The 25481-nt window shown below is 41.3% G+C and overlaps 1 protein-coding gene across 2 annotated transcripts in view; it reads right to left on the bottom strand.

The window, feature by feature from the left end:
• The window catches only part of rock1 (Rho-associated, coiled-coil containing protein kinase 1), a 184861-nt gene that overhangs the window by 2818 nt on the left and 156562 nt on the right, over nt 1–25481 (bottom strand). Inside the window, exons 28-32 of one of the 2 annotated variants that reach the window (XM_063062743.1) lie at nt 19885–19955; nt 15216–15304; nt 8849–8927; nt 5938–6199; nt 5407–5623 (exon numbers count right to left, since the gene is read on the bottom strand). In XM_063062743.1, the coding sequence (XP_062918813.1) occupies nt 5407–5623; nt 5938–6199; nt 8849–8927; nt 15216–15304; nt 19885–19955 (718 nt within the window). Of the gene's footprint in view, nt 1–5406; nt 5624–5937; nt 6200–8848; nt 8928–15215; nt 15309–19884; nt 19956–25481 lie in introns of those variants that run through there. The other variant, XR_010019714.1, reaches the window with a different exon arrangement.

Raw genomic sequence — 25481 nt, 5'->3', positions numbered from 1 at the left:
AATCAGAGACATATTTATAAGCAGTGAGATATGGAATAGTAAAAGGATTAGAAAAGAATTCCAGAGATTAGATGTTAAAACATGACTTAGTGGCTTTATTATAAAGATACTTTCATTTCCCTTTCTCTTCACTACATCACTTCTCATTCAATGAAATCGACTGCTGGGGATCAAATTTGTAGGTATCATTTCCCTTAGTCATGAAGTGGATACATGATTTAAATACAAACAAGTGATAACAGCCCATGCTGCATCCCGAAAGATGTTGATATAGATGAATTGCAACCAAAATTAATGATGTATTAGGAGGTGTTTAATCAAAATGTTATTAATTCGACCAGACAAAGAAAGGGGTTGTGGGAGATAGTGAAGGAACTCCAGTAGTTGGTCCCAAGGTAACTGAGACAGAGCAGTACAAGCCCTTCGGCCCACGATGTTACCTCTCATTCTCCTGCTCTCCAAAGAGAAAAACCCTAGCTCATGCAATCATTCGCTATAAGAAAAACTTTCTAATCCAGACAGCATCCTAGTAAATCTGTTTTGCACCCTTTCTAGAGCTTTCACATCCTTCCTATAATAAGCAACTAGAAAGGAACAGTATTCCAAGTGTGATCTAACCAGATTTTTACAAACCTGCAACATTACCTTGTGACACTTGAACTCAATCCCCAAATAATCCTCAATCCCACACATCTTCATAACCACCTTATCAATTTACACCGCAACAATGGACATGGACCCCAAGATTACTGTTCCTCCACACAGCTAAGAAACCTGCCATTAACCCCGTACCTGCTGTTAAGTTCGACCTTCCAGTGGGCCACTTCACGCTTTTCTGGATTGAACTCCATCCGCCACTTCTCAGCTCAGCTCTGTAATCTATCAGTGTCCTATTGTAACCTACAACAACCTTCTATACTATCCACAACACCACCAACCTTCCTGTCAACTGCAAACTTACTAAGCCCTGCGGAACACCAGGGGTTATCGACCTTCAAGCATCTACTATCACCCTGTTTTCCGTGGACAGCCAATTCTGAATCTATATTGCCAAGTTTCCTGACTTTCTGAATGAGCCTACCACGAGGAACCTTGTAAAATGCCTTACTAAAATCCGTGTACACCATACCTTCATCATTTTCTTTAGTTGCTTTCTCAAATAATTCTATCAGGGTCATGAGGCATGACTTCCCCTTTACAAAGCCATGCTGACTATTCCTAAACAGACTATGCTTCTCCAAATGCTAAAAAAAATCCTGTTTAAAAGGATATAAATATCCTCTCTAATAGCTTGATGATAATTGATGAGAGACTGGTCTGTAATTCCCAAATTTATCCCAAGTATCTTTCTTGAATAAAGTATTAACATTTGGCAACTTCCAGTCTTCTGGTACTACTCTTGAAGCCAAAGGTGCAGCAATCTCTTCCCTTGCTTTCCATGGTAACCCCAGGCATATCCCAACTGGTGTGGGAAATTACCTATCCTGATGTGTTTCAATAGTTCCAACACATCCTCCATCATTATGCTCAAGCATAATGTTTTATATTATCCCCATACTTGTCATGGTCCCACTCACTTGTGAATTCTAAAGCAAAGTATTCATTGAGTACCTCTCATACCTCTTACTCTGAGCACACATTTTCCCTTCCATTCCTGACCTTCGCTCTCGTCATCTTCCTGCTCTTCACATACATGTAGAATGCCTTGGGATTTTCCTTCATCCTACTCGTCAAGGCCTTCCCACATCTCCTTCCAGCTCTCCTATGTCAATTCTTAAGCTTCTTCCTGGCTACCTTGTAACTCTGTAGAACCTTGTCTGATTCTTTATTCCTGAACATTAAGTATGCCCCTTTCTTCCTCTTCACTAGATGTTCTACATCTCTTGTCAACCACGGTCCCTTCACCTTACATCCTATCCCTGCCCCAATGGGACAACCTATGCATAATCTAATGCAAGTATTCCCTAAACAACCTCATTTCTGTTTCCAATTTACACCCCCAAGTTCCTGCCTAACGGCATCATAATTCAACCTCTTCCAATTAAATACTTCCCCATACTAGTTGTGGTCACTATCTCCGAAATCCTCACTTGACACATCTGTCACCTGACCAGATTCATTATCTACAATCAAATCCAGTATGGCCACTCCTCTCATCTGCCTACCTACATACTGAATCAGGAATCCTCCCTGGACACAACTAACAAATTCCACCCCATTTAAATATTTTGTACCAACTACCAATCAATATTATGGAAGTTGAAATCACCCATAACAACTACTCTGCTATCTTTGCACTTTTCCAAAATCTGCCTCCCGATCTGCTCCTCAGCCTCTGTTGCTATTTGGGGGGGCAGGGGGAGGTCAAGAGAATATTCCCACTAGTGATTGCTCCCTCCTGTTTCTAAATTGTACCAACACTTAGTAGACAATTTCTGCATGACAACCTCCCTTTCTGCAGCTGTGATACCATCTATAATTAGCAATGCCATCTCTTCAAAACCCTCCCTTTCACTATTGAAATACCTAAACCACAGAACATTTAACATAGGGCACAGGCAGCAATCCTGGGATTACCACCCCAGAGGACCTACTTTTCAGCTTCCAATATACTTCTCATCAGGGCTTCATCCCTTTTCACACCTATGTCCTATGTACCAATATGTATCATGACTTGTGGCTGCTCATTCTGCCCCTTAAGAATTGATCTGAGACATTCCTGACCCTGAAATATGCAAATAATGCAGAGTATCCTGTAGCTGTTGGAGGAGTGGAGGTTCACCAAGGGTCACATTTAGAGAAAGAATGATGGAAAACAGCATTTCGTGAAATGGTCTGATGGAAGTGACAGAAGTGGCAATGACTAAATTTGAGACAATTATGGTACAAAGAACCAGTACATGATAAAGACAGTAGTGAATCTCTAGAATGATCTGCCACAGACAGCTGTGGAGACAAAGACTGTGGTTATTCTTAAAGTGAAAATTCTTAGTTTACTGACTGGTCAGGGCATCAAAGGTTATGGCGGGAAGGCATGTGTATGGGGTTGAGTGGGATCTGGATCAACCAGAATGAAACAGTGAAGCAGACTCAATGGGCCGAATGGCCTAATTCTACTTCTGGGTCTTATGGTCTCAGTCCAAATTTGAGAGGGTGAAGTATAATTACATGTATCAGTATCACAATGGAATAAAGGGAATTATGGAGGCATGACCAAAGGAGCTTGCCAGGTGGATTGGAGGGGATGATGGCAGAGCAGAGATGGCTAAAGTTTCTGGGAAAAGTTCACAAGGTGCAGGATAGATACATCCCATAGAGTACGAAGTTCTCAGATAGTAGGAATAGGCAACTGTGGCTGACAAAGGAAGTTAAGGACTGCATAAAAGCCAAGAAAGAGGCATGCAAGGTAGCAAAAGTGAGTGGGAGTTGGATGATTGAGACACTTTTAAAATCCAACAAAAGGCAGTTAAAAACAGCAGTAAGGTGGGAAAAGATGAAATATGAGGGCAGACTAGCCAATAATATAAAGTAGGACACCAAACGTTTTTCAGTTACATAAAGAGTAAAAGGGAGGTGAGAGCTGACATTTGACCGCTGAAAATGATCTGGTGAAATGGAAAAAAATGGCAGATGAACTTCATGGGTACTTTGCATCAGTCTTCTCTGTGGAAGAGACTAGTTGTGTGCCAGAGGTCCATCAGTGTTAGGGAGCATGAGTGAGTGCCAGGGGAAAAAGTGCCAGCCAAACTCAAAAGATCTTCAGGTGGATAAGTCATCTGGACCAGATGGACTACATCCCAGAGCCCTGAGAGAGGTTGCTGGACATAATAGATGCATTAATCGTGATCTTTCAAGAATCACTTGATTCTGGCAAGGTCCGGGAGGACTGGAAGATTGCAAATGTCACTACACTCCTTAATAAGGGAAGAAGGCAAAAGAAAGGAAATTACAGGCAATTAACCTAACCTCAGTGGTTGGGAAAAAGTGTTAGAGTCTATTATTAAGGATTAGGTTCCAGGGTACTTGGAGACTAATGATAAAATAAGTCAAAGTCAGCATGGTTTCTGTAAAGGGAAATCTTGCCTGATAAATCTGTTAAGAGTTCTTCGAGTAACAAGCAGGGTGGACAAAGGAGAGGCAGTGGACATTATTTACTTGAATTTTCAGAAGGCATCTGATAAGATGCTACATGAGGCTGCTTAACAAAATAAAATCCAGTTGTGTTACAGGAAAGGTACTGGCATGGGTAGCGGAATGGCTGACAGGCAGAAGGCAGCAAGTGGGAATAAAAGGGGTCTTTTCTGGTTGGCTGCCGGTGACTATTGGTGTTCCTTAGGGCTCAGTACCTTTCACATTGTTTGTAAATGATTTGGATAATGGAATTGATGGCTTTGTGGCAAAGTTTGTGGATGATATGAAGATAATTGGAGGGGTAGGTAGTGCTGAGGAAGCAATGTGATTGCAGTAGGACTTAGACAAATTGAAATAATGGGCAAAAAGGTGGCAGATGGAATAGTGTTGAGAAATGTATGATAAAACATTTTGGTAAAAGGAACAATAGTGCAAACTATTATCTAAATGGAGAGAAGGTTCAAACATTACAGATGCAAAGACTCCCAGACGGTTAATTTACAGGTTGAGCTTGTGGTGAAAGAGGTAAATGCAATGTTGGCATTTATTTCAAGGGGAATAGAATAAAAAAGCCAGTAGATAATACTGAGCCTTTATAAGACAGTAGTCACGTTGCACTTGGGAGTATTGTCAGCAGTGTTGGGCTCCATATCTCAGAAAGGATGTGTTGTAATTGGAGCGAGTCCAGAGAAGGTTCACAAGGATGATTCGGGAAATGAAGGGGTTAACATATGAGGAGTGGTTTGGCAACTTTAGGCCTGTACGCACTGGAATTTAGAAGAATACCGGGGGGGGGGATGGGGGGAGAGAGGAGGAGCATCTCATTGAAACTTATCGAATTTTGAAAGGACTAGATAGGATGGATGTGGAGAGGATGTTTCCATGGAAGGCAAAGCCTCAAAATTGAGGGGGGAATCTTTTAGAACAGAGGTAAGGAGGAATTTTTTTTAAACCAGAGAGTAGTGAATCTGTGGGATGCTCAGCCACAGACTGCGGTGGAAGCCAAGTCCGTGGGTATATTTAAGGTGGAGTTAATTGTTTCTTGATTGGTCAGGGCATCAAAGGATATTGTGAGAAGGCAGGTGTACAGGGTTGAGTGGGATCTGGAATCAGCCATGAAGGAATGGCGAAGCAGACTTGATAGGCTGAACAGCCTAATTCTGCTCCTCTGTCTTATGGTCTAACTATCCACTTAATCCTGCAAAAGTACAAATATTTGTAATTTTATTTTCTATTCAGTTACATCAAAAGAATATCTATTTGCTTATTTATTACCTGGGCTTGACTGGGACAATATGTTTGGCAGGTTTGCGAAAAGACTGATTTGGCGCCGATCTTGTACTTGATGACCTGGGAGAAGCACGCACAAAACTTGAGACAGCCGGAGGATTCTTAGGAATTTTCTTCACTAAATGTCCAATCCATTTCTTCTGTTCATCCTGAGAGCACGCCAGTAGTAGCATATCCCTAGCTGTGTTGACATCATAATTCACTAAAAAGAAAATACATACTCTTAAAATATTGCACGCAAGTTTTCAAACTCCCTCTCCCATATTCTAGTGACCTTAATGATTAGCTTTGGCCAAAGTACAATGGACTGACAATATTATGCCGATATAATTTAAAAATGGAGATTGTGTGGAGCTCATAATTGCTGGTAAAATGAAAAGGTATCAAATTTACATATTTATGTAAGCTTCAGTCCAAAGGAAAAGCAAATTTCATATAAATTGTCTCTTGTAATGATGCAGTTAAGCGTGAACGATGACAATCAATGCTGTTTTCATTGTTAGAAATAATTCCTACCTTTGCATGGTACAATCATGTCTTCCTTTTTATCCAAATGATCCTTATGGCACTTAACATGGCATCGCCTGCACTCCAATGCAGCTGGTGGTTTGAAAACATGCCACAGAGGCTTTGCACAAGCTTCACAATTTGTGGGAAAATGATAAAGTGTAGGAATAAATTCATGACCTTTATGAGGTATAAAATCAGGCTTTTCCACTGATTGCACAGTTTCTGCTTCCACATCCTTCCGACATTCACCCTCATTGGCATATAATATCTGAAAGATCAAATAATGTACAGTTTATTCAAACACAATAACTGAACTAAGTGGTTAGAGCCATAGCTGGAAACCACAAGACCACATGAATAATTCTGTCCAGAAACATTTTAGTCCAAGATAATACCTATGAAGCAGGAAACCTGAGTAAATGTCAAAATCAATGTTTTTCCTTGATACTAAAATGGAACTGTTATTGCACATGGCAAGTCACATGATGTGTACAACCCACTACACCTACTTCCAGTCATTTGAACTGTATATGTGCGCCAGAGATAGCACATGACAAAGGCCCAGAATTTGTTGAGTGAGCCTGCACTTGCCATTAATGTTGTGATATTACAATTGACTGTAGCTGCAACTGGAATGCTGATCTTGTTGACTGAAAGTGCTCTGGAGCTGAGTGGTAAATTTCAAAACAAATAGGCCAACAAATTTCTTTCTGACAAATCTTTCAGCTGAGAGCTCGGTGCACCCATAAATTCTGTCAAAGTTGACTATTTCTTTGTGCTTCTGACTGTCCCTAATATTCAGCAAGATCAACTAATAGACAGGAAATAAACTGTAAAAGTTGAATGGTTAAAATAGCGATGTGACTAAACATATTGATGAAGGTAGAACAATAGATGCAGTGTATATGGATTTCAGCAAGGCATTTGATAAGGTACCCCATGCAAGGCTTATTGAGAAAGTAAGGAGGCACGGGATCCAAGGGGACTTTGCTTTGTGAATCCAGAATTGGCTTGCTCACAGAAGGCAAAGAGTGGTTGTAGACGGGTCATATTCTGCATGGAGGTCAGTGACCAGTGGTGTGCCTCAGGTATCTGTTCTGGGACCCCTTCTCTTTGTGATTTTTATAAACGACCTGGATGAGGACGTGGAGAGATGGGTTAGTAAATTTGCTGATGACACAAAGGTTGGGGGTGTTGTGGATAGCGTGGAGGGCTGTCAGAGGTTACAGCGGGACATCGATAGGATGCAAAACTGGACTGAGTAGTGGCAGATGGAGTCCAACCCAGATAAGTGTGATATGGTTCATTTTGGTAGGTCAAATATGATGGCAGAATAGAGTATTAATGGTAAGACTCTTGGCAGCATGGAGGATCAGAGGGATCTTGGGGTCCGAGTCCATAGGACACTCAAAGCTGCTGCACAGGTTGACTCTGCAGTTAAGGCGGCATACGGTGCATTGGCCTTCATCAACCATGGGATTGACTTTAAGAGCCGAGAGGTAATGTTACATCTATATAGGACCTTGGTCAGACCCCACAGAGTACTGTGCTCAGTTCTGGTCACCTCACTACAGGAAGGATGTGGAAATTGTAGAAAGGGTGCAGAAGAGATTTACAAGGATGTTGCCTGGATTGGGGAGCACGCCTTATGAGAATAGGTTGAGCAAACTCGGCCTTTTCTCCTTGGAGCGACGGAGGATGAGAGGTGACCTGATAGAGGTGTATAAGGTGAGAGGCACTGATTGTGTGGATAGTCAGAGGCTTTTTTCCAGGGATGAAATGGCTAACATGAGAGGGCACAGTTTTAAGGTGTTTGGAAGTAGATACAGAGGAGATGTCAGGGGTAAGTTTTTTTTTAAGCACAGAGTGGTGAGTGGATGGAATGGACTGCTGGCAATTGTGGTGGAGGGGGATACAATCGGGTCTTTTAAGAGGCTCCTGGATAGGTCCATGGAGCTTAGAAAAAGAGGGCTATGGGTAACCCTAGGTAATTTCTAAGGTAAGGACATGTTCGTCACAGCTTTGTGGGCCAAAAGGCCTGCTTTATGCTTTAAGTTTTCTATGTTTCTAAAATTGTCCTGCAATGCTTAAGAACACAACTTCTTTAGGAAATGTTATCTTATCTTTCTTCCTTGTCAGTATAAAACTTCCATTCAAATAAGTTGGCTCATATACCCTGCATCAGTTTTACCTGGTATAGAATGAAACAGTAGATTCTCCAGTGCACATGTTCAAAAGCAAAGCAAATTCCTGCCTCAGCACTGGACACCATATGAAGTCAACTCGTGAAGCACAGCTAGGAAGCTACTGGTTGAGCCTGGTCAATAATTAGGATTTAAACAATTCTCAAGAAAGCTTGCACTTGCATAATAAATGTCTGTTTTACAGGGATGAACGTGGTAAATTCTAGGTTAATTCTTCACTCCATCTTATCCTCCAATGTGGTCTTTAATTACAAAAGTTCATCTCCTTCAACTCTTCAGTTTCTCCTCCTCTTCCTTGCACTATAAGGTGCCCATCTTTCTTCCCCTCCAACTTATGGACCCATAGCTCTTTAATGTACAATCCCTTCCCCAACCCTTCTTTATATGGGTTCCAGCAGGATGACTCTCATTGTCCTTCAGTTCAGGACTATAAATAATTCGATTAATAAAGGAGCAGATCAGCCAGGATCATATTGAATGGCAGGGTAGCTTTGAAGGGCAAGGTGTCCTACTCCTACTCCCAATTTCTTGTGCTCTTGTCCAGGTTGCTAAATAATTTCAGCTTAATTAGCAGTAAATCTATAACAAACTCCAACACAATATGTAAAACTGTCACATCTAACTTTTTCATTGATATCCTTCACAAAACTGAAATACAGATTATTACATATAAGAAAAACTGAAATTTAAATGAAAAATTCTTGAGCGCCCACCTGGAATATCCGAGGGATTTCTCCAGTTTCTGCCCTGTATACATCACCTTGTGTTACAGGGCGCACATGGAACAATTTGCTAGAGGATAAAATTTAGAAGTGCAAATTTTATTATGCATGCAAATCAGCTTTAAGAACAAAGTATTGATGTGGTACTTTAAAAGTGCATTAGAAGCCATGCAACCTTTTGCCTACAGTACTTAAATTTTTTTTTCCATACCCAGGATGTAAGAAATGTAATCAAGCCAACCATTAGTTACCTACCTTCAAATGGTATTTATGTAAGTAGTGGTGAGTTGCTCTTGTAAACCATAATCTATGCTTTACAAGTTATTTATGGCCACAATGACTTGTGCCTTGCAAGTGGTTATGCTCCTATTTGCCTACACTCCCCATCCTCCTCGGTAGTTATGTTCATAGGCTTGTTTGAAATTGTCAAAGTATCTGGATAGCTGCAGCATTGCATCATATAGATGCAATTCACTCAGATTCACTGATCGAGTAGAAAAGGCAGCAACTCACCACAGTTTTGGCGCTTTGAGCAGTGGTCAATCAGAGAGATCAGAAGCCTGAGAAGACAAAATTCACTCAGGTTTCCTGATTGAGTGGAAAAGGCAGCAACTCCCGGCAGTTTTTGAGCTTTGACCAGCAGCCAATCAGTGTTTGGGATCGATTAGCAAGAACAAATTCAAGTAAGGCAAGAGCAAGCAACACTGCCGTCATTGCAGTGGCCACCTTGGAGAGGACAGTGTTACAGCGGAATTTTGAGGCTTTAGGCTCTTTGAGGCTTCAGTCAGAGAAGGCAAAAAAAAGCTGTAGCTGTCCTGACAAAGGGTCTCAAGCCTGAAACGTCGACTGCACCTCTTCCTAGAGATGCTGCCTGGCCTGCTGCGTTCACCAGCAACTTTGATGTGTGTTGCCTGTAGACAAGGGTTATTTTTTCCACCTTCTTCACATTTGCTCAGTCAGAACAGCAGAAATCCCAGGCAGAATAGTGGAATGCTCCTCTTGCAGAATGTGGGAAGACAGGGAGACATCCAGTGATCCTGACAACCACACCACACTTCCTGACGATGCAAGAAGTGCATCCAGATGCAACTTCATACAATTCACGTCAAGGAGTTAGAGCTGGAACTGGATGAACTCCAGATCATTCAAGAGGCTGAGGGTGTAATAAATAGGACATATAGAAATAGTTACACTGAAAGTGCAGGACACAGGAAAGTGGGCGACAGTCAGAAAGGAGAAAGGGGTTAAACAGCCAGTGCAGGGTACTCCTGTGGCCATTCCCCTCAACAACACGCAAATCACTTTGGAGACTGCTGGGGAGGATGGTTAACTTAACAAGAGGAAAGTCACAGTAGACGAGTCTCTGGCACTGACTTTGGCTCTGTGACTCAGAAGGGAAGTGGGGAGAAGAGACGTGCTGTGCTGATAGGAGATTCCTTAGTTAGGGAAACAGAAAGGAGGTACTGTGGATGAGAACGAGATTCCTGGATGGTATGTTGCCTCCCGGGTGCCAGGGTAAAGGGCATCTCAGAATCTCAGATCGAGTCCTCAGCATTCTAGGTGGGAGGGTGAACAGCCAGAGGTTGGGGTCCATTTAGGTACCAATAACATGGGTAGGATGAGTGACAAGGTTCTGCATAGGGTTTTCAGGGCGTTTGGTGCTAAGTTCAAGGGCAGGATCTCTAGGGTTGTGATCTCAGGATTGCTGCCCATGCCATGTGCTGGTGAGGCCAAAACGAGGAAGATTATACAGTTTAACACATGGCTAAGGAGTTGGTGTAGGAGGGAGGGCATAAGATTTTTGGGTTATTGGGCTCTCTTTCAGGGAAGGTGGGGCCTGTACAGAAGAGACAGTTTGCACTTGAAATGGAAGGGAACCAATACCCTAGCAGGAAGGTTTACTGGAGCTGCACAGCGGGATTTAAACTGGAGTTGCAGGGGGGATATGCACCAGAGTGCAAGAACAGTTAGTGGAGAGATGTTAACATAGAAAACATAGAAAATAGGTGCAGAAGTAGGCCATTCGGTATGATCATGGCTGATCATCCAACTCAGAACCCTGTACCAGCCTTCCCTCCATACCCCCAGATGTTGATAAGACTCCAGACAAAGTCAAGAATCAGAAGGTTGAGCATGTTGCAATGATTATCTACAGTTGTGTATATTTTAATGCAAGAAGTACTGTACGAAAGGTGGATGAGCTCAGGGCATGGATCAACATCTGGAGCGATGATATTGTAGCCATTAATGAGACTTGGTTGCGGGAAGGGCAGGACCAGTAGCTCAGTATTCTGTGGTTCCATTGTTTTAGACGCGACAGAGTGGGTGGGATTAATGGAGGAAGGGTGGCATTACTTGTCAAGGAAAATGTCATGGCAGGGCTCAGCCAAAAAATTTGTCTAGTGAGGTGCTATGGGTGAAACTGAGAAATAAGAAAGGTACGACTATATTAATGGGGCTATATTACAGACACCCAGCAGTCCAAGGGATTTAGATTAACAAATTTGCAGAGAAAGGTTGCAGTCTTTTGCAAGAAACATAAGGTTGTTACAATGGGTGATTTTAACTTTCCACTGGGACTCCCATACTGTAAAAGGACTAGATGGGATAAAGATTGTCAAATATGCTCAGTAAGTTTCCTTAGTCAGTATGCAGAAGTCCCAATGAGAGATTGTGCGATATTTGATCTATTAGGGCAGGGGTCCCCAACCTTTTTTGCACCGTGGACCAGTTTAATATTAACAGTATTCTTGCGGACCGGCCGACTGGGGGCTGGGGGGTGGGGGGGGCGGTGTTCAAATTCAACAATGCATGACAGGGAATGAGAAAAGGTGCAGCTGACTCATATCGCAAAATCATACTGTTTCCTCGCGATCCTGTAGCACATGCTTTGCGGCCCAGTGGTTGGGGACCACTGTATTGGGGAATGAGACATGGCCGATGACAGAATTTTGTGTAGGAGAACACTTCGCATCTAGGATCATAAGGCTAGTAGTTTCAAAGTAAATATGCAAAAAGATAGGTGTGGTCCATGGGTTGAGATTCTAAATTGGAGAATGGCCAATTTTGATGGCATTAGAAAGGATCTGGCAAGTGTGGACTGGGATAGGCTGCTTTCTGGCAAAGGTGTACTTGGTAAGTGGGAGGTCTTCAAAAGTGAAATCTTCAAAGTATAGAGCTTGTATGTGCCTATCATAATAAAAAGTAAAGATAACAAGTGTAGGGAGCCTTGGTTTTCAAGAGATATTGAGGCCCTGGTTCAGAAGAAGGAAGGGTTGTGCATAGCAAGTAAAGGCAGGTAGGATGAAATGAAGTGTTTCTGGAGTTTAAGAAATGCAAGAGAATACTAATATCAGGACTAAAAGGCATGAGGTTGCCCTAGCAGACAAGGTGAAGGAGGACCCCAAGAGATTCTACAGATATGTTAAGAGCAAAAGGACTGTAAGGGACAAAATTGGTCGTCTGGTAAACCAGAATGGTAATCCATGTGTGGAGCAAAAGGGATAGGGGAGATCTTAAATAGACTATTTTTGCATATGTATTTACTCAGGAAATGGACACAGAGTCTACAGAAGTGAGGCAAAACGGCATCAACTTCATGGTCCCCATACAGATTAGAGGGGAGGAGATTTTACTGTCCTAAGGCAAATTAGGGTCGATAGATCCCCAGGGCCTGACAAGATGCTCTGGACCCTATGGAGCCCTGCAGAAATTGCTGGAGCCCTAGCAGAGATACTTAAATCATCCTTAGTGACAGGAGAGGTTCTGGAGGATTGAAGGATAGCTAAAGTTGTTCTGCTCTTTTTTTTAAAAAAAGGCTCTAAACAGAAACCAGGAAATGATAGGCTGGTGAGTCTGAAATCAGTTGTGGGCAAGTTATTGGAAAGTATTCTAATGGACCGGATATACATATATTTCGATAGACATAGACTGATTAAGGATAGTCAGCCCGGCTTTATGCACGGTAGGTCATGTCTAACCAATCTTATAGAGTTTTCAAAATGAGGTTGCCAGGAAAGGGGATGAAGGCAAGGTATTGGATGTTATTGCCATGGACGTTAGCAAGGCATTTGATAAGCAAATTTGCAGATGACACCAAGATTGGGAGTGCAGTAGACTGCAAGGAAGGCTATCGTGGCTTGCAAAGGGACTTGGATCGGCTGGAAAAATGGCAGATGGAATTTAATGCAGAGAAGTGTGAGGTGTTGTACTTGTGGTGTGGAACCAACCACACAGTGAACAGAAGGCCATTAAGGAATGTGGTAGAACAAACGGATCTAGGAATACAGGTCCATAAATCTGTTGAAAGTGGCATCATAGGTAGAGAGGATTGTAAAGAAAGCATTCAGTACATTGGCCTTCATAAATTAAAGTATTGAGTACAGGAGATGGGATGTTATGTCAAAGTTGTACAAGACATTGGTGAGGCCTAATTTGGAGTAATGTGTGCAGTTTTCATCACCTACCTATAGGAAAGATGTAAATAAGGTTCAAAGAGTACAGAGAAAATTTGCAAGAATGTTGCGGGGTTAGGAGGACCCAAATTATAAGGAAAGTCTGAATAGTGTAGGACTTTTTAGGACTTAGGAATAGATTTTTTAGAAAGTAGAAGATTGACAGGAGATTTGATAGAGGTATACAAAATTATGAGGGATATAGACAGGGTAAATGAAAACAGGCTTTTTCCACTGAGGTTGTGTGGGACTACAACCAGAGGTCATGGGTTAAGTGTGAAAGAGAAAAGTTTAAGGGATACATGACAGGAACTTCTTCACTCAGAAGGTTGCGAGTGTGGAACGACCTGCCAGCGCCAGTGGTGCACGCAAGCTCAACTTCAATGTTTAAGTTTGGATAGGTACATAGATGTTAAGAGTATGGAGGGCTATGGTCCCAGTGCAGGTCAATGGGAGTAAATAGTTTCAGCATGGACAAGATGGGCCAAAGGGGTTGTTTCTGCACTGTACTTTACTCTAACTTGATGAATCTAGATCAGTACAAATTGCAGCCAGAGCTCCAAGAGTGGAAAGTCAGAATATTTAAAGGTAGGCACAGGGTGACAATTAAATACATTTCTTTCAGGGCATTAAGCTCTTGAATGTTTCTCAAGTAGCACGAATCAGGGAAGTGAAGAGTGTTCCAATTCGCCAATCGCATCTTATAGGAAAGGCTTACGAAATTAAAAAGGTGTGACACTGCCTGCTGAATACCTGCACATGACTTGTTTCTTTAGTGTCAGTTTCAATGTGCTTGTCGGTTAATTTTCTGGTTCTTGGATTGAATAGAAAACTAGCTAATTAAAAAGCCATGCTTGTCATTTTAAAGATGTGCTGGCTTGCAGGTTAATTGGCCACTATAAAACTTCCTATATGGTCAGAGAACTCGGAAGCATACAAGGGAGCAGAGGTTACAAGGCAAAGCAGTTGATGGAATTACTCTCAGAGTCATCATAAACTCAATAGCCCAAACAGCCTCCATGTTACATGAACTGTGCATCATTCTACAATATTTCCAGTATCTTCAGCCAATACTGCCATGCAGCAATATTCTTCTACTCCACTTTAAATTTTGAAGGGCTATCCCTGCAATATGTTGAACAGCTGTACATAATGTCCCCCAAGTGGAACAGATGCAGTACTTGCCCATTTACTTCCTCTCCCTGTCGAAGGCACCAAATACCTTTTCCAGATGAAACATACATATACTTGTATATAAAATACATTTATCACAGATGGTATGGTTCTCACTACATTGTGAAGACCGATTTGTGGAATATCTCTGTTCATTAGCAAGCATAATCCCAAGCTTTCAGTTAGCTATCACTAATTCTTTACCCGTTTTGCAAACTTAAAGTTATAATTGCTGAATCACCCAAAAATTATTTGAAGTCACAATGTGAAGCTTATACATTTACCCATTTGAATTACTCGCATGGCTTGCACTTATGGTGGGAAATAATATACTTTAAATACTTTTTAAGCTATATCCTATACAAATTATTATTTTGTTTACAGCACTGATAATCTGCTCAAGCAATAAAACATGAAAACTCCAAGGGGAGGAGGTGGTGGGTGAATACATTTTATAGGCACTGTATGTACATCTAAACTCAAAATTTACTTCATTTATCTATAGGCCAGTTAATGCAAATCAATCAAATCAATAATCCCAACACTACCTTTCTATCTGGACCACATTTTACATAGAACACAGAAAAGCATGGAACAGTACGGATCAATCAGAACATTATTACGTTTTCATTTTCTCCTTTTACATCAAATTTTCCAATCTTGCAGCTAAGTTCTCCTATTCACAAATGCTCATTCTCTGCAAATTCTCAGTACTAGGAAGCTGTACTCACTCGATGTCCAATACCATCGAAGGATTAGATTGTTCTTTATTCAGCTCATCTTCATAGAACAGTATTTTTCTGCTGCTCACTACAACATACTGTGAATAACAAAAAGAGTTTCAACATTAGAAAAAGAAATTGAATCCAACAAGTACAATGTCACTCTTTTCTGTCAGACTCCCAAGGACTGAAGCAATGCAACCATCATCTAGGTACAGAGGAGATGCCATGGGTAAGTTTTTTTTTAATGCAGAGAGTGGTGAGTGTGTGGAAATGGGCTGCTGGCACATATACAATATGGTCTTTTAAGAGATCCCGAACAGGTACATGGAGCTTAGTAAAATAGAGGGCTATGGGTAACCAGAGGTAATTTCTAAAGTAAGTACGTGTTCTTCACAGCATTGTGGGCCGAAGGGCCTGCTTTGTGTTGTAGGTTTTTCTATGTTTCAGCAGCAGTCTGAATACCTGAATCAAAACTTCTGATGCACAAGTCTAATGTAAAGAATAAAAACTTCGTCATCAAATTACTAAGATCTGTTGAGTTACATGATTTTGCCTAAAACAGTAGTCTTGCAGCTACAAATGCAGTAAATAATCAGTACTGGAAAAAGAATAAAAGCTGAGATTGCTATCTTCTAACCATGGCACCCAAAATAAAGAAAACAAGGAAAATGGAGGCATTAGGTGAAATGAGACATAATGAAGAATAGAATTAGCAGTTAAAACTGCCAGATAATACTTAGGGAAGGTAGGAGGGGGTAACTTAATAGTTAGGATAAGAGTTTCTTTTATTCATTTATGGAATCTGGGAGTCACTGATCAGTATTGTTGCCATTTCGAACTCCCTTTGAGGGGTTGGTCAACCACCTATTTGAACTGGTATCCTCCAGAAGCTCATATGGTCAATCACGGGCACAGCCTCCCCTACTAATACAGAACATACAGGAGGTGCTGCTTCAAGGTGATGGCATCTATTATCAACCATACCATCTGGGTTATGCCCTCTTATTACTGTGACCTGAAGTCCCACACTACCTGGTACTTTTATACAATCATCAGATTCTTGAACATACCTGCACAACTCTAACACTACCTCAGCAAAGGGACACTATGGATTACCTCTTGTACTGCCATGGACTTATCTTTGATTTTGTCTTTTTCTGCATCACAGTCTTTTATTTTTCACTGTGGTATAATTTTACATGTGTATAATTTATATTCTGTGCTGTCTGTTAGGTCGCCACGGCAGAGTAGTGGTTAGCATGATGCTATTAACAGCTCAGGGCGTTGCAGTTCAGAGTTCAATTCCAGCATCCTCTGTAAGCAATTCTGTACTCTCCTTCCCGTGTGTGTGTGTGGGTTTCCTGTGGGCGCTCCATTTTCCTCCCACAGTACAAAGACATATGTTAGTAAGTTAATTGGTGATTGCAAACTATCACATGATTAGGTTTGGGTTAAATTGGTGGGTTGTTGGGCTGTGCAGCTCGTCAGGCCACAAGGGCCTATTCTGCACTGTATCGATTGGTAGATAGATAAATAAATAAATGTCAAATGCTGTTGCAAGTTTTTGCATTGTACTGTATCTCATCATACTTGTGCACGTGACAATAAACTTGATTCGAACAGAACTGAACATTCTGCAATCAATGAATACCCCAAGTACTGGCCTGATCACAAAAGGATTGAGGATGCAAAATATTATTGGAATTTGTAGAACTTCTGCAATATGTCCCAAGGTTGAAATGTTAAATTACGATAACTGACAAGAAAAAGGGCAAGGAGAGTGGATATTTTTCAGCACTCCACTTCACCTTATACAACTAAAAATCAGAAATGTCACTAATTGACAGGAATAGAAAATGAACCAACCTGAACAGTTAAGAGCAGCAAGCATAAAGGAACAACTGGACAGTAACAATCACAATATTTAAAAATAAGACAGAAGATGCTGGAAGCACCAAGTTGAGCAGTTGTAGCAAGGGGAAATTAATATTAGGGTTCAGGTCAAAGACTTTGGGTGGGAACTAGAAAGGACAAAACAGGTTAGTATTAAGACACAGGGAAGCGGAGGAGGAATGCAAAGGATATAGAGGATATTCTTCTTATGGTGAAACCAAGTTTCCCTGGTGATAAGCTGAAAATAAAATTATCTGGTAAATGGTTCAATGGGGACTGTTAGGCAGAGGAATCATGGCTCTTTGTTCATAATAACTGAAAAGAAAGCAGTTACAAACCAAGAACTAAGAAATATAATTGAAACTTAAGGCAGCAGGACATATCCAGCTGGCCATGCTGTGTTAACGAAGTGAAAATCTGAGCCAATATCTCAGATGGATAACCTAGCCCATTCAGATACATACAGAGAAAACAAGCTGAATAATTTGATAAGCAACATGACTAATAAGTGGAATACCAGGTACTGTTCTACAAAATTACATTGGGACCACAGAAAGAATTAGATTGGGATGGAAAATTAAAATGGCAGGGAACACAAAACCCAGGGATACTTCTGCAAACAGTACTCCGCAATCACCACTATGCATTTGATTTTTCCAGTGCAGTGGAAACCATACTGTCATCACTGAATGCAGTACACAAAAATTGACCTGAGAATGTAGTAGAAGAGATGAGGACTAAGTACTAGGTTTGGGATTAGGGAAGGGGTCTGGGTATGTTGGACAGGAGAAGTGAAAAACCTGTAACTCTATGGCTGATGATCAGTTGAGACTATTGCCCTTAAGGAGAGCAGCAGGATACCTCAGCCATCCGAGGAGGGCTGCTTGTGTATGAAATGTCTTCAAAATTATGGGTCACAGATGCGCAAATGAATTCTTTGCGTTTATGTCAACACAAGCTTTGCAGAACGTGACTATACATATCCAACAGATAAATCATACAGATGATGGTCTGCATCCCAGAGTGCTTAAGGAAGTAGCCCAAGAAATAGTGGATGCATAAGTGATAATTTTTCAAAACTCTTTCGATTCTGGACTAGTTCCTGAGGATTGGAGGGTGGCTAAAGTAACCCCGCTTTTTAAAAAAGGAGGGAGAGAGAAAAGGGGGAATTATAGACCGGTTAGCCTAACATCAGTGGTGGGGAAAATGCTAGAGTCAGTTATCAAGGATGTGATAACAGCACATTTGGAAAGCAGTGAAATCATTGGACAAAATCAGCATGGATTTGTGAAAGGGAAATCATGTCTGACGAATTTCATAGAATATTTTGAGGATGTAACTAGTAGAGTGGATAGAGGAGAACCAATGGATGTGGTATATTTGGATTTTCAAAAGGCTTTTGACAAGGTCCCACACAGGAGATTAGGGTGCAAACTTAAAGCACACGGTACTGGGGGTAAGGTATTGATGTGGATAGAGAATTGGTTGGCAGACAGGAAGCAAAGAGTGGGGGGAATAAACGGGACCTTTTCAGAATGGCAGGCAGTGACTAGTGGGGTACCACAAGGCTCAGTGCTGGGACCCCAGTTGTTTACAATATATATTAATGACTTAGATGAGGGAATTAAATGCAGCATCTCCAAGTTTGCGGATGACACGAAGCTGGGCGGCAGTGTTAGCTGTGAGGAGGATGCTAAGAGGATGCAGGGTGACTTGGATAGGTTAGGTGAGTGGGCGAATTCATGGCAGATGCAGATTAATGTGGATAAATGTGAGGTTATCCACTTTGGTGGCAAAAACAGGGAAACAGATTATTATCTGAATGGTGGTCGATTAGGAAAAGGGGAGGTGCAACAAGACCTGGGTGTCATTATACACCAGTCATTGAAAGTGGGCATGCAGGTACAGCAGGCGGTGAAAAAGGCGAATGGTATGCTGGCATTCATACCAAGAGGATTCGAGTACAGGAGCAGGGAGGTACTACTGCACTTGTACAAGGCCTTGGTGAGACCACACCTGGAGTATTGTGTGCAGTTTTGGTCCCTAATCTGAGGAAAGACATTCTTGCCATAGAGTGAGTACAAAGAAGGTTCACCAGATTGATTCCTGGGATGGCAGGACTTTCACATGATGAAAGACTGGATCGACTAGGCTTACACTCGCTGGAATTTAGAAGATTGAGGGGGGATCTTATTGAAATGTATAAAATCCTAAAGGGATTGGACAGGCTAGATGCAGGAAGATTGTTCCCGATGTTGGGGAAGTCCAGAATGAGGGGTCACAGTTTGAGGATAAAGGGGAAGCCTTTTAGGACCGAGATTAGGAAAAACTTCTTCACACAGAGAGTGGTGAATCTGTGGAATTCTCTGCCACAGGAAACAATGAGGCCAGTTCATTGGCTATATTTAAGAGGGAGTTAGATATGTCCCTTGTGGCTAAAGGGATCAGGGGGTATGGAGGGAAGGCTGGTACATGGTTCTGAGTTGGATGATCAGCCATGATCATACTGAATGGCGGTGCAGGCTTGAAGGGCCGAATGGCCTACTCCTGCACCTATTTTCTATTTTTCTATGAAAGCTAACCAACTTGAAATGTGGACTCTTGCTTCTTTTTCCATAGATGCCATCTGGCCTGCTGACTATTTTCAGCATTTTCCCCATATTTTCAGCATCCGTAGTCTTAATTCTCAATAAAATTACTGATTATAAACAAATTCAATTTTAGTAGAAAAGAAGTTTAATATAATTCAACAATAAAGTACTTACTTTTAATGGCACCTCACCTGTTTTTTCCATCCATAACGCTTTATGTTTGCCCGGTTTGGTATTGATAACCAGCCCTCCATCCTGGTTTCTAATATTGGAAATCAATGAGGATACAATGAGTTAAAATAGTCGGTGGAAAACAATGCAACATTACTTGTGGTCAATACACAAACGTTATATAAAGTGAACAATTTTCACGATCAAGCTACTTCTAAGATCCATTAATATCAAAATGTATAAATAACTTGATTAAACTTAATTTAAAAAGGAAGTTGGTATTCCTCCTCCTTAGTTGGTTTACATTTAAAATGTTTGGATGGAACCATAAGAATATGAAAAAGATGAAGATACTCTATTGCAGATGGAAATCCTGAAGGTTTGCCCTTCCTACAAAACGTGGCAATGCTAGGTCTTTCCAAGAATCCAACCACTGAAACAAGCAGTTGCAAAGATTAGTGCAGATTTTCTACTATCTAATGGAATGGCTTACATTGCTCAGTCAGCAGTGGTCAACGACCTTGATTTGGTGATGGACACTAAAGACCCAATCCAAATTACATGACTTTCATTGCTCTTAACTGATTTCAAGTTGTGTTCAACATTCTGGAGATTGTGATCAAAAAGGTACCACACAAGTTTAAATCTTGTGCATGAGACTTTGTGCATTTGGAGTCAATATTAAAAGCACTCCCTCCTACCACGGTATATACTACAGTACAACTTCTTTTGGTGAGTCTCTGAAACAGGACATGCACTGGCATTGTAATAGAGAAGTCTATACAGAGTCTGATACATGGTGTGAAAGATACAATGTCGTAACAATAATTATGCCTGGCTATTTCTTAAAATAACTAAGGAAGAGCTCTCCAAACTTAGACAGGGACCCCCATGTCCTTTAGTATTAACTGAGCATGCCTTTGCACAATGGAGTTGAATTTGGAGTCAATTCCAGGTGATATGGACAGTTTTAATCACATTGAACAAGCAATTTGTACAATAGTGGCTTACTTCCTAATAAGACAACATTATTGTCAGTCTTCTAAATATCCTGGACTGGGTAAATATTGGATATTGGATATTCTTTCCCTAAAATGAGCTAGGTGCATTTTTTTTTTTTAATAACCAAATCCATTAGGTTTATGGTCAATATAGATGGTAATACTCCCGATTTTTAAAAAAAATTAAAAACAAATACCATTCCAATGGAAACAGTTGTTGTGACGGAATGTAAAACTCCAATTCAACCATTACTCAGAGTTATTGCTTAAGTAATATAACCAGAATATTGCCATAATTATTGGTTTAAGTTAACAGAAGTCACAAACGAATAGAAAAGAACCAGTGGACATTAACCAATCAAAACATGTTCCAACTGTGGATACAGTATATGTAGGTGAGGAAAATTCTGAACAGCTGAACAGTTTTTCAGTTCTTAATTCTTCAATAATCTCAATTCAGAACAGCTGAAGAAAGATTAAAATAACCGCAAACTTATTTCTGCCACACAGCCTGCATTCTGTCACTCAGTACATGGCTTGAGACTATTTATGCATTTGATATAAATTATAAATATTCTTGTGGAAATGGTTGTGATTCCCTTTAGCGAACAACATCTGTCTCTTTCTTTAAAGAAAGACATGAATGTAGACATGCAAAGTTGATGTATGATTCTAAATCACTCAGATTCCTTACATCTCTCACTACATTTGCAGGTTTACCCTAAATTACCTTAGACCATAAGACATCGGAGCAGAATAGGCCACTCGGCCCATTGAGCTCATCCTGCCATTCCATGATGGCCGATTTATAATCTCTCTCAACCCCATTCTCCAGCCTTCTCCCATAACCACAACCTCCATTTTAAACATACTCGATGACTTATCCTCCACAGCTGTCCGTGGCAATGAATTCCACAGATTCACCACCCTCTGGCTAAAGCAATTCCATCTCATCTCTGTTCAAAATGGATGCCCCTCTATTCTGAGACTGTGCCCTCTGGTCCTCGAGTCACCCCCTGTAGGATTCCACATTCACTATCTATACAGGTAAACAACATCCACCAACTCTCCTTTATCTATCCTGCCTGTTATTTCCTCAAAGAATTCCAACAAGTTTATCAGGCAATATTTTCACTTAGGAAAACTATGCTGACTCCGACCTACTTTGTCATGAGCCTCCAAGTACCTTGAATTCATCCTTAATAATGGACTCCAACATCTTTCCACCCACTGAGGTCAGGCTAACTGGCCTATAATTTCTTTTCTTCTGCTTCCTTCCCTTTGAAAGAGTGTAGTGACATTGGTAATTATGCAGTCCTCCAGAACCATGGCAGAATCGATTGATTCTTGAAAGATTATTACTAATGCCGCTATAGTTTCTTCATCTACCTCTTTCAGAATTCTGGGGTGTAGTCCACCGGGTCGAGGTGACTTATCTACCTTCAGACCTTTCTGCTTCTCAAGTACCTTCTAACAACTACACTCACTTCTGCCCCCTGACACTCTTGAATTTCTGGCATACCGCCAGTGTCTTCCACAGTGAAGACTGATGCAAAATACTTATCGTTTGTCTGCAATTTCTTTTACTTTGTACCTCTTCAGTGTCATTTTCCAGCAGTTGATTACCTACTCTCGCCTTTCTTTACCCTTTAAATATCTGATAAAAACCTTTGGTATCCTCTTTTGATAGTATTGGCTAGCTCACCTCCATGTTTCATCTTTTCCCTCCAAATAGCTTTTTAGTTGGCTTCTGTTGGTTTTTAAAAGCTTCCCAGTCCTCTGCCTTCCCACTAATTTTGCTACATTTTATGCTATCTTTGACTTCTCTCCTCAGCTACAGTTCCAGCATCCTCCCTTTTAGAAAACTTCTTCATCTTTGGGATGCATTTATCCTGCGCCTTCTATATTGCTCCCAAAAACTCCAGTCACTGCTGTTCTGCTGTCATCCCTGCTAGTGTCCCCTTCCAATCAACTTTGCCCAGAGCCCCTCTGCCTCTGTCATTCCCTGTACTCCACTGTAATAGTCATACTGACTTTAGCTTCTCCCTCTCAAACTTCAGGGTTAATTCTACCATATTATGATCACTGCTTCGTAAGGGTCCCTTTACCTTAGACACCCTAATCAAATCTGGTTCACTACTCAACATCAATCCAGAACTGCCTTTCCCTCAATGGGCTCAACCACAGGCCACCTTATTTTCCCAATCTACATGCATATTGAAATCCCCCATGACCATCGCAATCCAATCACAAACAAGAGAAAATCTGCAGATGCTGAAAATCCAAACAACACACACAAAATGCTGGAGGAACTCAGCAGGTCAGGCAGCATCCGAGGAAAAGAGTACAGTTGACTTTTTGGGTCGAGACCCTTCGGCAGGACTATCGTAACATTGCCCTTAGTTCATGCCTTTTCTATCACTCATTGTAATTTGTATCCCACAACCTGGCTACGGTTCGGAGGCCGATATAACTCCCATCAGGGAGAAACACCCTTGCAGTTTCTCAACTCTATCCACACTGATTCTACATCTTCATTTTTTTTTTAAACCAATAGAGCCATGCTACCCCCTGTCTACCTGCCTGTCCTTTTGATACAATTGGATTTTTAGCTCCAACCATGATCTTCTTTCAGCCACGACTCTGATGCCCACATCATAGCTACCAATCTCTAGCTGTGCTACAAGATCACCTACCTTATTCTGTATTTCACGTGGATTCAAATATAACACCTTCAATCCTGCATTCATCAACTTTTTTGATTTGTTACACTTCAGTTCATTCCAGTGACTGTTATTTTGCCCCATCATCTGCCTACCCTTCCTCACAGTCTCACTACCTATGTACCAACTGCTCAGTCCTCAGCTCTATCACTCCATTTCCAATCCCAATACCAAACTAGCTTAAACCCTCAACACCTCTAGCAAACCCGCCACAAGGATTATCAATCCCCCTTGGGCTCAGATGCAACCCATCCTTTTTGTACAAATTATACCTTCCGCAGAAGAGATCCCAATGATCCAGAAATCTGAAATGTTGCCCCCTGTATCACCTCCTTAGTCACTCATTCATTGGTATTATTATCCTATTCCTGCCCTGACAAGCACATGGTACTGGGATTAATCCACAGATTACTACCTTGTCTTCAACCACTTTCCTAACTCCTTATACACACTGTGCAGGACATCTCTCCCTTTTGACCTTTCTGCCAATGTGCACCACCACCTCTGGCTGCTAACCATTCCCCTTGAGAATTTTCTGCAGCCACTCTGAGTCATCCTGGACCCTAGCATCTGAGAGGCAGCACACCATCCTGGCTTCCATTTGGCGGCTGCTGTCCATTTCCCTAACCTTCGTGTCTCCTATCACTATCACTCTGCTTGACTATACTCTTCCCCTGCTGAGTGTCGGAGCCAGCCACAATGCCACTGGCCTGGCTGCTGCTGCTCTGCTCTGATGGTTCATACCCCTAGCAGGATCTAAATGGCTATACTTGTTACTGACCGGAATCACCACAGGGGAAGCCTGCTGAATACTTACACCCCTTACTTCTCCTGGTGGTCACCCATCTACTACCTAAAGTTTACACTCTGGGTGTAATCACCCCAGTAAAAAAAAAAATCTGTGAAGTTTTCAGCCTCCCAGATGGTCCTGAGTCCACCCACCTCCTGCTCATTAATCATTTCCACTTGCACTTCCTATTAGTTACTCATTAATCAGGTATACTTAAAATATTTAAGTTAGATAATCCTTCACACTCAAAAAACAAAATAAAAAAAAGTGATGAATTGGCTTTTGGTTGGTAGGCTTAGGTGGTCCTAATTATTTTTTACTCTCCATCATATCTCCATATCTGTCAGAGGACGAGGTAGGTCAGCATGCTTAGAAATAATGCAAGGTTTTAATAAATGCAGCAGAGCTTTAAATGAATTCATTTATAGAGGATAATAGATATGAAGTCCGTTGAAAGATCACATAAATTAAAGGAACTGGTATGAAGGTTTCAGCAGCAAATAAACTGAGATATGGATGGAGATATATAATGGGTCTAGTGGATGCAGGCAATCAGGCTGGGATAAACCAAAACATGCTAGCACTCATTCAACAAAGAGATTGGTTGGATGAACTTGGAATTAGTGACAAGCCACTTTGATGGCATGGGATATTACGGCTGTCTACTCCTAATGTTTAGGAGACTGCAATTTATTCTCATCTGGACGTTGGACATGGAATTTGATTTCAAAAAGGCGCAGGACGATCATGAGAGCTGCTGTAAAACAGGCCTGGGCATGCTTCCTGTGGATTTAGACACCCACAATAATTTTTTTTTTCAATGCCTATTAGTTCTTGCAAACTGGAAATCTAAAATAACAACGGAACATGCTGGAAATTCTCAACAAATTGAGCCACATCTGTGAGAAGAGACGCAGAGTTAGTGTTCCATTTGAAGACCCTTTATCAGAACTGTTCTTCAACAGAAACGTTAACTCTTTTCCTCTTCCCAGAGAGCACAGTGACCTGGCGAGTACTTCCAGGAGTTTAAGCTTCTATTATGCTCTTGCATAATAACGATTCATTTGAGATTGTCCAAAATATTGCACAATTAGGATCATATT

Source organism: Mobula hypostoma, chromosome 1 (genome assembly GCF_963921235.1).
Source record: "Mobula hypostoma chromosome 1, sMobHyp1.1, whole genome shotgun sequence".
In the NCBI taxonomy this organism is placed as follows: Eukaryota; Metazoa; Chordata; class Chondrichthyes; order Myliobatiformes; family Myliobatidae; genus Mobula; species Mobula hypostoma.
The sequence above is the reverse complement of the archived record's forward strand: the minus strand, read 5'-3'. Positions and strand labels throughout refer to the sequence as shown.